This window comes from Malurus melanocephalus, unplaced genomic scaffold, assembly GCF_030028575.1.
Source record: "Malurus melanocephalus ecotype Western Australia unplaced genomic scaffold, MMel_1.1 scaffold_3, whole genome shotgun sequence".
Classification (NCBI taxonomy): domain Eukaryota; kingdom Metazoa; phylum Chordata; class Aves; order Passeriformes; family Maluridae; genus Malurus; species Malurus melanocephalus.
The window spans coordinates 1,390,647-1,407,410 of NW_026623235.1; the positions used below are offsets into that span (position 1 = coordinate 1,390,647).

The 16,764-nt window shown below is 36.6% G+C and overlaps 1 protein-coding gene across 3 annotated transcripts in view; it reads right to left on the bottom strand.

Annotated features, from left to right (window-relative positions):
* Positions 1–16,764, bottom strand: part of CSMD3 (CUB and Sushi multiple domains 3) — a 575,335-nt gene that overhangs the window by 269,668 nt on the left and 288,903 nt on the right. For all 3 annotated transcript variants that reach the window (XM_057367689.1, XM_057367683.1, XM_057367675.1), the window contains one exon: positions 13,950–14,062. In XM_057367689.1, coding sequence (XP_057223672.1) covers positions 13,950–14,062 — 113 coding nt within the window. The remainder of the gene's footprint in view (positions 1–13,949; positions 14,063–16,764) is intronic.

Sequence of the window (16,764 nt, forward strand, 5' to 3'; positions counted from 1 at the left end):
CCCTCTCCCTCTCTCCCGTATTTACTATCAAATAAAACCCATACTATTGACTGGTATATGGTCTCGTTTGCACCTTAATTTGGGTAGAGGAATTTCTAAGAACCTTTAACAATCAGATCATGACAGCCAGTCAGGGCAATATTTTGTTTTCTGATCAAATTGAATCTTTTAGCATTTTGCACTTATTGCTAGTGGTTAAATAAGCAACAACAACAAAAGAATGCTGAAACTAAAGGCAAAGACAGATGCCACCCTTCTTTTTCTTTGTTAAAAAGAAAAAAAAAAATCAAAAAGCCTAGATTTAGAATTCAGGGATAAAGATGATTGTCTATTTTTTGATGTGACAACAAAGAAACAAAAAGATCCTCTTGAGATTAGAGATTGGATTTTTGCCTTAGTTTTAAGGAATGCAAACTCATATTATACATCTCACATTAATAACAGATTTGCACCGTGGGGTTCTACAATGTGTTATTCTAGCATTTTTCATATGTCATAAAATATTTTATGCATAGAAATACGCCATACAGGATTAAAAGAAAGGGGAAAGGAAAGGAAGAAAATAACCCACAACCCTCTGGCAGTTGTTCTGGGAGAGAATGCAATGCCTAATTCGAAAGCATAAGCCCTAACCTAACATAATTATGGATTTTGAATTGAAAAAAAGCAAAGTTTTATTTCTATTCCATGTGCATCCTTAATAATTAAAATGCATGTACTCAGTGTTTTATTTTATACATGTAATTCCCATAAGAATATGACAGCAAGGTAAACAATTTTTTTTATGTTAAATACAATGATGAAAGGGGACGTTCAATATATATATCACATAACCAAAATTAATTATCAGCATATATAAGCCTTTTATAAACTTTGTATAGTCTTTTCTATGATTTTCAATTAAAAAACTTTAATTAAACTATAAAAGGAAAAAAACAAAAAAAACAAAACAACATATCAAGCAGAAATTCACATAATGTTCTCTGTGATAAACTAGCTTTTAATAAACTGTTGCTTCAGCACCAGAAAAATATGATGGCGATTCAATCATACCAAAAGGTTGGCAATAACACAAAGTACAGTGAAAGTACAGGCTCATCGGTCCATAATTAATGAATTTAATGCAAGGTAATTTAATGATTAGTGACCWATCTGCACCATCTTTGGAAGTAAGTATGGCCATATAGTAAGCTGGTGTAATAGTTTTGGCTGGGCAAGGGTTAGTTTTCTTCACAGAGGCTCATGGTGCCATGTTTTGGATTTGCCATGAAAATGGTGTTGATAAAACACTGGTGTTTTACCTATTGCTGATCAGTGCTTGCCCAGAGTCAAGGTCTCTGCTGTTCCTCTCCACCATACAGGTGAGGAGGCTGGTGTAGCACAAGCAGGAGGGGACACAGCTGGGACAGCTGATCCCTCCCAGCTCACCCAAGGGATAGCCYTCACCATTTCATGTCATGCACAGCAGTAGGAGCTGGGAGAAGGAGGAACAMAGGGACTTTCAGATTTTGCATTGTTAAATGCAAACATTTGTAAAGTAAACATTGTTCATAATGTTGCCCCACTTTCCTGGGRTAGTAGCTAAATATATGCCTGATAATAGGAAATGGAAAATGAGTGCCTTGCTTTGTTTTGCCTGCATGTGCAGCTTTTGATATTAAACTCTATCTCAGTCCATGAGTTTTATCACTTTTTCCCTTTTGATTCTCTCCCTCATCCTGTTGCTACAGCGAGCATGTGGCCGTCGGTGATTTAGCTGCCTGCTGGGGTTAACTGCAAATCAGGCAAATCTAAAGCATTATAGCCTATGGGCCTTTTCTCTGGAAATATGTTATAGCAAATGCCAACCAACAGCAAACTGAAATAAAAAGCTAGCAATAAATGTAAGATACMGTCTACTCTAAGACAAAATACGTAATTAATAGAAGTTTCTGAGAACATGAAAATATATTATGAAAAGGCCCTGCTGATGTAGCTGTTTTGTAGCATAATAGCACTCACAGAAATTAATCATTGACTTGGAAAAAAAAAGAAGGGAAAAAAATAATATTTTCCAGGCATATGCTTGGCAACATGGAAAACTCAGAAGTCCAAGTTAGAGAAGTGCAAAATCTCAATCAGTTATGCTTGTTTTTTTGAGTGTTTCATCTGGAAACATTTTGAAAAACCTCAGTACATACATACACATTTTAAATATAGTRCTGACCTGCTTGCAGCTATCTGACATACTGAAATACACAAAACAAAACAACTAGCCTCACTCTTCATCCAAACAAATAAGACACATTTCCAGCCCTCAGTTCTATGCAATGCCAGCAGATAAAGAAATTAGGCAAACACTATGCCTTGATGTTACTGTAGTAAACAAACAGATGGAAATCTTACTTCTGTAACCCTTTCACAGGCTGATGTAGCAGGAAATGTATCTTAATGTTTTGAAAGAAGATGTSTCCAGAGACTGCCACACAGACCTTCACCATTGTAAGAAAATTGATGCAGTGCAGCCAGGAGGGGGGCCTCCATCAACTCAAGTTCAAGTGTAGTAAAAGCAGAGTAATCAGGCATGGCAAATTAACAGAGATGTAAAAYGTGTGGAGGAAAGAGACAGGTTTCAAGTCAGGAATCACAAGTTGGTGGAGAACACAAAGATTATGTACTGTAAATAATGAGGTAGATTCACTCAGAGAAAAAAAAGATGTTAAGTATGGACACAGAACTCTGTATTCATGACACTTTCTYGAGCTCTTCAGGTCCAGATATCCTAACTGCTATTGTATCATGCTGGGCTTTCAAATTCTACCCTTTACTCAGGAGAATTTTCCAATAGCCTGATTTTCTATATTATTTGTATATTTGTTTTTACTTCCAGTTACAGAGATAAAGTTCAAAAATGCTTGTAAGAATATTTTAACTTAAACAAGCAGTTTTGAATATATTTTTTACTCCCAAATCCAAGACGAACAGTGAGGCTCTTGTAACTTATATGCTTAATGCATAAGACAGCAAAACAGATTGCAGTTAAATACAAMCTGAAATACAGAGTAACAGCAATTTAGCACAGTGTCCTGATTTAAGCAGTAGCTAATACTTAGGGACATAGCAAAATATGACCTTTCTACATGTAATGTATCCATATTGCCCAGCAGACCAAGGTCAGAGCAGTGAAAATCCTTCCGCTCTTCTTTMTGGATAACACTATCACAAAAGGTTGGATAGCTAAATGCTTTTAATTAAATATTGTAAAGCAGAAAGAATGACCTACAGTTTTATTGAACAAAATTAAAAGTCATGGGAGTCACCTTCAAATAACAACTTGTCTGAGCATTTCTTCACTGATAAGAGGGGAGCTTTGGAAAAGGRTAAGTCATATGCCATGGAAATAATTACCTTCCTTTTAACCAAACAAAACAAATAAGTAGAATTATGAATATTAAATTGAGCTGTTGAAGACAAATAACTGCATTTTTTTAAATCAGCTTGGGAGAATATAGTGTTAAACAACATTAACATGTGGAGAATCAGAAGAGTTTGGGTAGAAACATATCTACCTTCTTTTGGGTAGAAAGAAACCTCTGGAGATGGCCTAGTCCAACCTGAGATCATCTAGCTCAACAGCCAAAGTAGATTTCAAAATCAATATTCAAAAAGAAGCAATAAGTACCAGCAAATAAATATTTTGGGGAAATAGAGAGAGAAATGGAGAAAAAGCATAAAATTTCATTTTCTATGAACTTAGTTTTAGACTGAAGATTTTTTTTTCATCAGTTTGGGAAAGTTAACAGAAAAGTGAAGGTTTCTCAAGACCAAAAATACATACTTTCCAGAAATTATTTTAAAAGAAAACAAAAAACCCCACACTCAGAGACATTCTGATGTAACCACTTTTAGAGACACAGCTTATTTTTAATTTAAAATGACCTGAGACCAAGGTATTGGATTTGAAAGATTACAGTTACAAGAAATACTGGTAAAAATTTAGTGAAAAGCTAAATTCCAGGGGCTGCATACAATTATATAATTTAGTAACCCCCTACTATAGGACATTTTTAAGACCTTCACTAGAATGTAACATGCATAGGCTTTTAAGTACTCACAAATAACATTTAAGATGCCATGAAATACCAAATCTTATGCAATATTAATTTATATTTGTGCCTATAAATTATATTAAGTATATAATTTTGAATATTTATAAATTACAAAGCAACATCTATTTGTTGGACTGTATGTGTGCATTTACATACACATGTACACAAACAAATTGCGGTCTCTTGACAGAGGGTAGAAAATGGTTAGTAGAGCAGCAGCAGAGTTTTTATTCAAACTCAAATTCAAAACTTGCATCTTGAGAAGGATAGGAAATTTCTTATTTCTGCAGTAAATAACACAAACTTTTCTTATAATGAAGATGAACTATCAAAGATTGAAATGTCAAAAAACCTGCTAGAATAAATTAGTAATTAAGAGCTAATAACAACAAAAACAACAACAAAAAAAACAAACAAACAAACAAACAAGTAAAAAAGAGCAACAACCAAAAAAAAACCCAACCACTAAAAAAAAATCCTCTCCTGCTTTCATGTTATGCATCAAAATTTTGGAAGAACTTTGTTTCCAGGAACAAGACATGATCATTTGTAAAGCACCCTCTCATAAGCCCCAAAAACTACCAACTCCTAATAATCAAAAAACATAGGTACTCCATCAGAAAGAACATAAATTTCCAGTTTGCCTAGGTGCCATAAAGCAATAGCAGAGAACCTAAGTAATTCTTCTGGACTTATGATTCTATGAAAAGAACTTGGGTTGTGACTCAAAGTGCAGGTTGAAAAGCTTAAGAAATGTCCAATTTCGTAAGGTGATTTTAGTACTGTAGGACAGAGATGCAAATACAATTTCTATTTTCAGAAAGAGTTCCAAAGCACATCTGAAAAGTACAGAGACGTAAGCCAGAGATGTAACAAGACTGTAGAAATTATAATTAAGCAGAAAAACAGCTAACACATGGATAAAAATGACATCCACAAAGCAGCATGGCTTTTTTAAAGCAAAGTCCTGCATTATAAGTCTACCAATACTTTCCAGCAAGATTAGCTGGCACAGAGATGAGAGAAACCTAGTTTAGGTATGCTATTTGCAGTTCTAAAAGGGCATTTGAGGAAGCGCAAATGGAAGGTTCTTACAGAGATTAGGAACTCTTTCATAAAGTGACAGGCTTTTTCTGCATGTTTGCTTAAAATATARCTAGTTGACAGTAAAAGAAAATGGTCAGTTCTGTCAGAGGAGAGAAGTCATTAATGGATTTCTCCAGTATCTAATCTCTTTCACAGAATCACAGAATCAACCACAGAATCACAGAATCACAGAATGGGTAGAATGGATGTGAGCACAGTGGGTCCTCTGGTCTAACCTCCCTGCTCAAGCCGGGTCATCCCAGAGCACATTGCAGAGGATTGTGTCCAGATGGCTTTTGAATATCTACAGTGAGGAGACTCCAAAATCTCTATGGACAATCTGTTCCAGTGCATGGTCAGTGCACAGTGAACAAGTTCTTCCTCACATACAGATGGCACCTCCTGTGCATCAGTTCCTGCCCATTGCCTCTTGTCCTACTGCTTGGCACTACCAAGATAAGCCTGGGTCCATGCTCTTGACACCTTCCCTTTAGATACTGAAAGACATTGATAAAATCCCCTCTCCAACATCTCTTCTCAAGACTGAACAGACCCAATTCCTTCTGCCTATTCTCTAAAGGAGATGCTCCAGTCCCTCAATCATCATTTTGCCCTCCATTGGACCCACTCCACGAGCTCCATGTCTCTTTTGTCCTGAGGAGCCCCAAACTGGGCCCTGCACTCCAGATGTGCCTCACTAGGGCCATCCTTCTTGGTCATAAGGGCACTGTTGGGGTCCTGTACAGTTTGATTTCCACCAGGACCCCCCAGGTCCTTCCCACAGAGCTGTTTTCCAGCAGCTCAGCCCCCCATCTGATTCAGCCCATGGGGTTTTTCTTCCCCAAGTGCAGGATCCTGCAAGTGCCTTTGTTGAATTTCTTGCCTTTGTTGATAGCTCTTCTCTGCCCGTCTCCCCAGCCTGTCAAGGTCATTCTGCAGGGCTCACAGCACTCTGGGGTATTGGCCACTCCTCCCAGCTTTGTGTCATCAGTGAACCTGCTGAGAAGGCATCTGCCCCTTCATCCAAGTCATGGATGAATAAGTTAATACTGAGCCCAGTATGGAACATTGAAGGACGCCACTAGTGACAAGCCTTCAACTAGACCTTGTGTCACTGATGATGGCCTTCTGGGTTCTGCCATTCAACCATTTCTCAATCCACCTCACTGCCCCCTCATCCAGTAAATACTTTCTGATTTTGTCCATGAGGATTTTGAGAGACAATGTCAAAAGCCTTGCTGAAATCAAGGTACACAATATCCACTGCACTCCATTCACCAATCCYGGTAGTTGTTCCATTATAGAAGGCAATCTGTTTGGTCAAGCTTGATTTACCTTCAGTGAATCCATACYGAATATTTCTAATCTAATACTTCTTGACATCAGTATGGATAGAGATGGCCTCCAGCGTGAGGTGCTCCATCACCTTTCCAGGGACTGAAGTGAGGCTGACTGGTCAGTAGTTCCCTGTGTCCTCTTTCTTGCCCTTTTCAAAGACCAGAGTGAAATTTGCTTTTTTCCAGTCCCCAGGCATCTCTCCTGATCACCACGACCTTGCAGAGATGACCGTGAGTGACGTCGCTATGGTGTCCAGAAACATTCTCAGCACTCGTGGATGCATCCTGCCAGAGTCCAAGGATTTGTGGGTGTCAGATTTGCTCCAGTGTTGTCTAACCCAATCCTCCTTCACCAAGGAAAAGTTCTTCTTCCAAGACTCCTTTAACCTGGTTTGTGTCACCACCACTAGGGATGACCATGTCAGTGAAGACCGATACAAAGAAGGTATCTGAGAACTCTGCCTTCTCTTCACCCTCATTACTGAGGTCCCCCCTCCTTTTACTAATGGGCCCACATTATCCTTTCATTTTTATTCTGTTATTGATGTATTTAACAAGTCCTTCTCTTTGGCTTTAACATCCTTGATCAGATTGAATTCCAGATGGACCTTTGCTTTTTTCRTCTTATTTCTACTTACTCTGACAATCTCTCTATATTCATTCCAAGTGGTTGCTTCCATCCCTACTTTCATCTCCTGTGTATTTCCTTCTTATGCCTGAGTAATGACAGGAATTCTTTATTTATCCACACACGTCTCTGGTCCCCTCTGTCAGATTTCTTTTTTTTTTTTTTAGGATGCATCACACTTGTGCAGGGTTGGAAGTGATCCTTGAATATCAACCAACACTCTTGGACCCCATCCCCTGTGGGGTCATTTTCCATGGGATTTTTCCAAGAACATACCTGAAAAGACTGAATTCATCTCTCCTGAAGTCAACGGTTATATTTTTAACTGCTGCCCTGCTTCCTCCTCGCCCAATAGCAGACTTCACAACCTCATAGTCACTACAGCCAAGGCTGCCCCCAACTTCCATCTCCAAAAAGGCCTTCCCAGTTTGTTAGCATGAAGTCAAGCAGTACACCATTCCTTGTGGGGTCCTCCAGTACYCATGTCAGAAAGTTGCCATCARTGTTTTCCAGGATCWTCCTGGGCTGTTTGTGCTTTGCCATGTTGCTTGTCCAGCAGATGTCAGGGTAGTTAAAGTTATTGTTTGACAATGTACTAGTAGATGGAAAACAAGACAGTGAAATGACAAAGCTTGTTGATGATAGCTTACACAAAACAGTAATGAGGACAATTACCAGTGAAGAAATACCGGGCCTGAAAAACTGAGCAAGCAGTAAAAATGAAAGACTAAATGCATTATATATTCTAGGAAAAAAAAATGCAAAGGCATCAGATGAACCTAGTAGAACTACTAGTGAACAAAAGGAAATACTTCTTCACTGAAATTTCCTTGCCATAGAWTATTTAGAATACTAAAAGTATATGTGGGCTAGAGAGGAAAAACAGATCAAATCATGGAAGAAAAATCAGTCAAGTTTTGCTTGTTCTAAATACATTAGCTTTAGGAAGTCTGTGTCACAAACTGCTAGGGAGTAAGAAACATTTTGTAGAATTATCACTATATCATCATTGCTTGCCCTCTTTTCGTTATGTTGTATCCAGTTAAATGAATCTTTTTTTATGCCTCTGTGCAAATGTTTTCATATCCCTACAATCTAGGGATTGAAAACAGAAAATTTTATGCTGAATACAGAGTTTGAAAATTAGATTTAAGTAACTGGATAATACTGACTGAGTAGGGTCAGAAAAACTCAGTAGTGAGTTGTGGCAAATAAACCAGTAAAAACATAAGAGTAAAATACAATACCAATTACCATCTTGGCATTAAGTAAACAAGACAAAGTGCCCAAGTTTCTGAAATGGATATKCAATATGTTCAAGAGATGTCTGAAACAGAAATTATTTTGAATATACTAAAATTCATAAAATGGAACAGTTCAGAAAGCAGGAATGCGTCATAGATTTCATTCCGGATTTTGACATGCAGAAAGCAGAAAAGCTTCATTTCCCCTTTTCTCATGAAAAGGGGATTACACAGTATTTGACTAAAGAAACACATCAGTGTCTTGTGAAACCCAAAACTACACAATGAAACTGTCCACAAACTCACTGAGGTGGTTTTCTTTTTGAACCATGAGAATTAAAGCTATATTTTTTCTTGGTAGAATGAACATGAAGGCATATGTTTCATAGATAAGSTACTCTAACAGTTTGTCAAGATGAGATCTTCCTGAAGTCTGTGTTATGGTAAATAAATCTTATTTTTCATCTCTGAAATTCATGTTTCAGACATAGTGAAGGGACTAACAATGAATTAAACTACCTACTTAATTCAGATAACTCAGTTTTCTGTCACCAATAGAAAAGCAATGGCTATTGGGCAGTTAGTCATGGAAAAATATATCTGTGCCATGTGTGACAAAAAACCTCAGAAGTGTCTGAAACCCAGAGCTTACTGCTAGGAAAATAGGATGAAATGCAGATGACAAACTCCAGATGGCTACTCCAGGCTGCATAAGTATCCCAAGTACCCAGGAACACAAACCATAGTGGCTGAGGCAAGGTGAACATCATGCTTTAAGCAAAAAGAAATCTTATGAAATTCTGGGTATTAGTGTAAATCCCATATCCTAAAATTAGATCAATCAATGTGAAATATTGAATATGCAAGTCTACTTTGTTTCAAATTCACTTTTTACCTACACTGATATCTAGCTCGGCATCTTAAATAATCCTCTTCTTCAATCCATCATTGCACTCCAGTTAATGTAATCTTCTTCAAATTACTTTTTTTCTGTAATTAGAATGGAGTATGTCTGACATAATAAACAGATTTTGTCCTGATGGGAGACAAAGTAGGAGAACATAGAAGGTCCCCCTGAAATCAGTATGTTCTCCGGAACTAYAAGAGGTTTCAATGAAGAGAAAAAGATAAAACAGATAAAAAACACCAAAAAAATTTCCCTCAGATTTGGCCACAGCACAGAAATTGAGAATGTGATATCAGGACCCAACTGAACTAGACTACCCTGAGSTTAGTTTTCTCTGTTTCAGAAGGCTCAAATCTGTCCTAAACAGAAGTTCAGCTTTCCAAGGTGATACTGATAAGAGAATTGTTTTGTACTATGTTAACACTACTGATTTCATTCTCTAAAGCAATCTTTCCTATTAGTCTACACCATGATTATTTACATTATTCATTATTTCCACGAATTCTATCTATACAGTTTATGCTGAAAAAGTGTGTAAGGAATATATTGTATTTAATTGTTCATATATGTCCACAGCAACAAAAGGAAACAAGTGTATATGAAATCTCTTGCACTTAAAATTCTCATGCATAATTTTCCATGAACTGTAATATTCCATTGCTACATTYGCAAACTTTTTTGCGAATCAAAGTAAATTCACAGTTCTTCAAAATATTATCTCACAAAAGTGTCTTTCTTGGAAGGCTCTGCTATGATTTTGTTTGTCTCATATTTTGTACAGCTGTTTTTACTCAATTATAGATAAAGACCATTCAGCTCCAGTGCTGGAATGTTGTAGATCGCTTCTCTACTATTGTTTAGATACATTTTTCCACTTCACCATGACTTTGAGAATAGAAGTGCTATTGTGACAATATGGAACTATTTCCTGAAATATTGCATGATCCTAAGTATTCATGCAACATGTCAGTAGTTAAAGCTATTAATTTGTGGTTCCTTTTCATAGTCTGAAAATAATCCATTATTTATTTGTTTTACTTGGTAATTACACAAGCACCAAAGTCTGATCTCATATCTAAAGAAAGGATTATGGTTTTCAAACAATCCCCAAAATTATGATGTGAAAATAATTCACCTAAAATTTCAGATTTCTAAATATTCCATATTTTTACTTAATAATGCTACACATTCATTTGAAGCAGGAAAAAACCTAAACAGTATCTACTAGAGTGGATAGATACAGATACAATATATTTGTAGTGAGGCAGTGCTTGTATTTGTGTCTTGCCCAATCCTGATATTCATTATTCTACTTTTTAAMGTAGTTTTATTTTATGGGATACTGGCAAAGGTATTTCAAAACAACAACAGCAAAAATTTATTTACTTTAACATCGTCTCACAAATATTTTAATCTATTTTAATATGTAAATATTCATAATGGTATCTCACAATTAAAACCATAAAATAACCCCATATGAAGCACCTTAACTTACAAGTAGACAAAGATTTTTATTATTTCACAAAAATTTACTAGATTCTCTCAAATGGCAAATACATAACACGATCAACTCTTAGTTCCTGTAATAATATCCATTTAAAAGAATTACTCAGTTAAAAACTGATAAATGCAAATCTATTTAAAAATTTATTTGTCTATTTCTATTTGTCTAATTTGTCTTTTGCAAAATATGATGTGGCATATCCAGTTCTATCCCAGTCAGAAGGGAGCTGACCTTCTTTCTTGCACTTTGAGCAAGTATACCATTTCAGGGGACAATGGGTAAAGGGCACTAGGTGATGATATCCCATAATCTCTTGTTCCTCCTGTCATATTCCATGCAGATCTTAGAAAAATCTATAATCTTAAAAATGCCCCACAGAATCAGACGCAAATGTCACTTAGATTGAAGTGTTTTTATGAATTTTGATGGGATGAGGCATGCATTTCTCTGCTACCTCTAGATAGTTGACTCTGAGAAGCGCAGAAGCGGATATTTAGGCATTAAAATCTTCTAGCAGTAATAAAGGATTTTAGCTGTTATTAAGCACTGTTATMAAGAACAATAGCAAGTAATTAACTCAAACATAAGCATATCTACAAAGTGAAACAATAAAAGATACAGTGCACATAYTATCTATATGCATTTCATTGTGTTTCAATGGTTTTACTTTGGAAAAGCTTCACAAGTTCCTGAGAAATGCCCATTAGCAGCTGGAGCACAGAAGAAATGCTATTCCTGATGCTATTCAATTGCATCTTATGAGTTACCTCAAATAAGTAATTTGGGCCTTTCAAGATTGCTCCATGATGAAAACTAAAACAAGGGCAGTGGGAATGATCAGAAGATTCAGTTCAAACATCAAACTGCTAATGTAAAATGCCAACAGAATTGCACCCTTTATGTAAGCAGAAACTTACAAGACCTAAACATATAATAAATACATGTATAAAAAAAAAAAAATACCCCTTAGTTAGGGGTCTAAGTGGAATTTGTGATTTGGAAGGGGTCAAGTTAAAGGAATACATATGATCTAGTAAAGAGATGCACAAGCAATTCAGGCATATATTCGAAAGAATCCATGAAACAACTTCAACTGAAATGTCCTTTGGCCCTGACTTCTAGAAATCATCATTCTCTTAAGAATTTCTGAATATTCTCAAAAAAGAGAAAATTCTTTGCAATTTTTTGATTCTCGTGTATCATTCAGAGCTATGTCAAAGCCCTGAAAATATTGTTCTAACACAAATAATCAGTTTACCTCACTGGACTTTCTCTCAACTTCCAATTCACAAATTCCAACACTTAAATTCCAGAACAGCGGCTAATCCAAAATACTACCMAGTTGCACATCTGCTTCCAGAGCCTACCATCATTACCAGAAAGGACTTAAACACAAAGTTTTAAAAGCAGAAATAGCAATCCCTTCAAGCCTGACTCACCCGTGCTACTTTTTCCATTTTATGAGCAGTTTCTGATGTCTAATGAACACATACATCTTTTCAGGGATCAAAGTGAAGGGAACTTAGATAAAAAAAAAATATCCTATACTCTAGATCGGGGATGAGGCAGGGGATAAACCCACAAAATAAACCCGAAAGAAAAGGGGAAAACCAAAAAAGGCAATCCTCCCACACCACCACCAGTGCAGAGAACCTATCCATTGAGTGCTTGCTTCATTCAAATTCTATTTATGAACTAATGTAAAGTAGCACTGTAGGGCAAAAGACAAATAGATTCAGTATCTAGGCATGCAATCACAAAGTTGATTATATGGAGATGTTGTTGTAAATGTTCACCCTTTCTGTACCCTTCTACCTATTCATATTCAATTAATTTTATTCTTGCAGAACTATAGCTTCTAAGAATAAATGTAACTCATGAATAAAAGAAGACATAGCATATAAGAATAGACAATAATCCTCTGCCTTCTGAAAACTACAATTGTTGCAAGTAAAATTAATTTTATCAGGAAAGAATCATGTAAATAAAAGAATCAACAACTTGAGCTCTGCAAGCTAGAGTTCAGATCTAAAACTCATCTTTTCCCACTCAATTATGGTTCTAGTTTTGCTGTATTAGCAAATTTTTAAACTTATTTGTATTAATCATTCTCTTGCCCCTTTCAACAGCTTTAATGTGGAAACCCTAGGTCTTAATGATTACCATCAACAAAGCACTAAAATCTTTGACTCTTAGTCCACTAGATCTGAATATCAAGAGTGCACAAGTGCACTTGTATGGAGCTTACTATACACAGACAGCTACAGGAAAACTGGACAGGAACAAACCCAGCAAGTCATATTGTGCAGGTTTATTCTCAATATGCTTATTCACTCCATCGGCTCATGTTCAGCAACATCAGCACCATTTCTAATACACAGTCACTGGTTTAACTTTTGCCTCTTTTCTCTCCTTTTCCGATGAATAATCATACTTACTATTATCTGCCTTGGGTGCTGGACATAAACCATRAAATTAATAAATTTCTCGTAAGAAAGACATTCATCTATATTAAATGTAACATAAAAAATATAACTAGTTTTATAATAGTACAGAATTGCATATATATATATGTTGTACTTCATCTTTTTTTGATTTTGGGCTTCACTCTCTACAAAAACTGTATGTTCTTCCAGAAGTATCAAATACCAACAGATGGTTTATATTGTGCATTATGCACTTTAGGAACATAAAGAACAACATTATTAGGTTTTTCTTTGTCTTGGCTCAAAACTTAGTAGTAATTCAAATTCTTCACTTGCAGTGACTTTTTTAAGTTGTGATAGGTATTAATTTTCCAAAGAATGTAGAAAGTATTAATTTATTTTCTCATTTATCTTTAAATAATCACAGCATTATTTCATTTTAATGGTGGTCAATATTAAATAACAGAAAATAAGAGTAAAGCTATATGCCAAAACCGAACTGCTCTAACAACACATCTAACCAAATGTGTGCAGTTTCATGTGACATATGACCTTTAAGAGAACAACTCTTTTTTTTTTTTTTTTCCCTCAATTCACATTACATTTTCCTCCTTTTAAAACTGACAGAATTGTAAACAGAATGCATCCACTGATATGAAAGAAAAATGTGATAATATTGGTCTAATTTTTAGTACACCATTACATTTGCTTCCAATGATGTAACATTACCTTTGTAGTTAACCTTGAATCCAATTGAGCCCACACTTTCATCTGTCTGAAGATGCAACCACATCTGATTGCTCATGCTCACAATTAAGTCTGGTACAAAGCTCCCAGTTAATCTGTAGATAGAAAAAGAAAAAAAATCTGTAAAGTCATTAAGCAACTAGATAYCTTTTCTTTTTTGTAAGAAACCTAAATAATTATTAAGCACTTTTTTAATGTTTGYTTTTAAATTCATTACACTCAGCACACACAAAATTAGTTATTGTTGTGGTTTGGAATGCTGGTTAAAAGTTAGGTACTTATAATACTTGTTCATTCGCTCTCCCCCACCACCACACCGGGTAGAGAAGAGCGAAGGGGGGAAAAAATTAATAAAAGGGTTTATGAGTTGAGATAAGGAACTGGGAGGAAAACACTTAATGGATAAAACAGGTATAACTTAAATAATTAAGTGAATTTATTACTAATAAAGTTAGAGGAGGAGAATGAGAAATAAATTATAATTTTTAAAGACACTGATCTTCTCCCCACTCTTTCCCGCCTTTTTACATACAACAAAGTAGCAGGAACGAAACAGGGTGTGGGGTTGGTCAGTTTATCACCGGATCCTCTGTGACAGCTGAGGGAGAAGATTTTTTTTTTTGCGTTGCCGTGGGGTCYCTCCCACGGGAGACAGTTTTTTATGAACTTTTCCGGCGTGGCTTTACTCTCACGAGCAGCAGGCCACACACATCTGCTGCAGCGTGAGTCTCCTTACGGGYAGACAGTCGTGCCCAAACTGCTGCACCGTGGGCTCTCTTATCTACCGGGTACAGTTAGAAGATTAGGTTGTTTTATTTTGGGAGCAAGGCCTCTCTCTCCATGGGTCTCCTGCTGGATATAGCTTGCTTCCCGTGTCTGCCCGCTCTGGCGTGGGGACCTCCCTCCTCCACGGGCTGCGGGTGGCTCCTGCACCTTCTGTGGACTTCATGGACTGCAGGGGGACAGCCTGCTCCACCATGGTCACTGTGGGCTGCAGGGGGACAGCCTGCTTCACCATGCTCGTCACCACGGCCTGCAAAGGAATCCCAGCTCCGGCGCCTGGAGCAGCTCCTCCCCCTCCTGCACTGACATTGGTGTTTGCATCTTTTACATATTTCTCAGTCTCCTCCACTGGCAAAACTACTCTGTGTGCTCTTTGTTTTGATTTCTTCTTAAATATGTTTTCACAGAGGCTTAACTACTATCTTTAATTGGCCCAGGTTTGGTCAGTGGCATGTCTATCATCCTCAGAGCTAACAGCAATTGGTTCTGCTGGACATGGTGGAAGCTTCTGGAAGCTTCTCACAGGTGCCATCTTTTTGGCCCCCCCACCTCTTTTGTTAGTTTTTCCCCCCTTCGCTCTTCTCTACCCGGTGTGGTGGTGGGGGAGAGCGAATAAGCAAGTATTATGAGTGCCTAGCTTTTAGCCAGCATTCCAAACCGCAACACTTTTTTACACCCTGACCAGCCAAGACAACTCTCACTAATGGCTCTTTCTAATGGCTGCAAATTTGATAGTAGTCTATAAACACATGCAGCTATTGCTTCTGTTGTATTGAAATATTTCATCTCACTTTCAGTTGCTGGTCCAGGAAGACCATGAAACTTCCTTAATCTTTAACCTTATCTGGCATTCCTGTGTCCATTAATCAGGTACCTGAAGTCATATCAATRGCACGAGAAGCCCATAATGAGGAATTACAGCGATTCTTTGATTTTTCTGGTATGCAACTTCTCACTTCGGAATACACAACTTGTGTACTTAAAAGAAAACTGTTGTTTTTAAATAGCAACATTATTGTGAAAGTCCATGTGTTCCCTGCACTCTCTCACCCCCCCTCATCACCTCTTCTACAACAATGGAAAGACASCCTGACAAGACTCAGCTGATGTCTATTCCTTCATTAAGAAAACTGACAAATGCCACAACTTTAAAACCTTCTAATATTGTAGGGTGCTGATTAACTAAAAGGAACTAAACCTGATTTTCCTTTTTATTTCTTTTTTGTTTGTTTTAATATTTGCAAAAATTTGCAAATCAGTGCAATCCTAAGTGTTGATTCTGTTTGCTGAATGAACTGTGTGACAGTAAAAAGGAAATGTGAAAGCTGCAGGTTTATGTTATATTGAATTTTCCCMAAAAATTTGGTCTCAAATTTGGGTATAGTTTATTATGCAATACCAAATACTGCAAAGTTTCCAGATATTTTTCATTCCTGTAAAATGCATCACTTTCACAAGACCATATAACAGTGAATACTGTCCATTTTTTGAAGCTCTAGCCATTCTTTAAAGCTAGCTCAAACTTATAATGGACTATTTAAAATGTATTTTACAGTTAATTTTAGTTCTTCCCTCTGGTCTTTTTTAGCTTAGTTCTGTATTAAATACTCTGCAGTGGAAAAAAAAAAACCTCATGTCTGTTTCCCACATCTGTGTTCACAGATGGAGCTACTAGAAAGACTCTTGCCAGGACTGAACAAGTAAATGCCTGGCCAAAATAACATATTAACTGCTCATTCCTGCACTAAGAGAAAGTGTCTTCTTTAGTGAATTCAGTCTTTGCCAAATTAGTAGATTAACAGGATGTTCCTGAGAAACAACACTGATGTAATGGCTATCAGAATTTTRTAATTGTCACTGATGACTGACGGTCATTTTGAATATTTGAATGTTAAGCGCATTGAGAATAATAATCTTTCTGTTGTGTCAGACAGAATAATTCCTATGATAAACATCCATCAAAACTTTTACCATTTCCATTTTCTGAAATTCACTGTAAATACTCTTTTTTTTT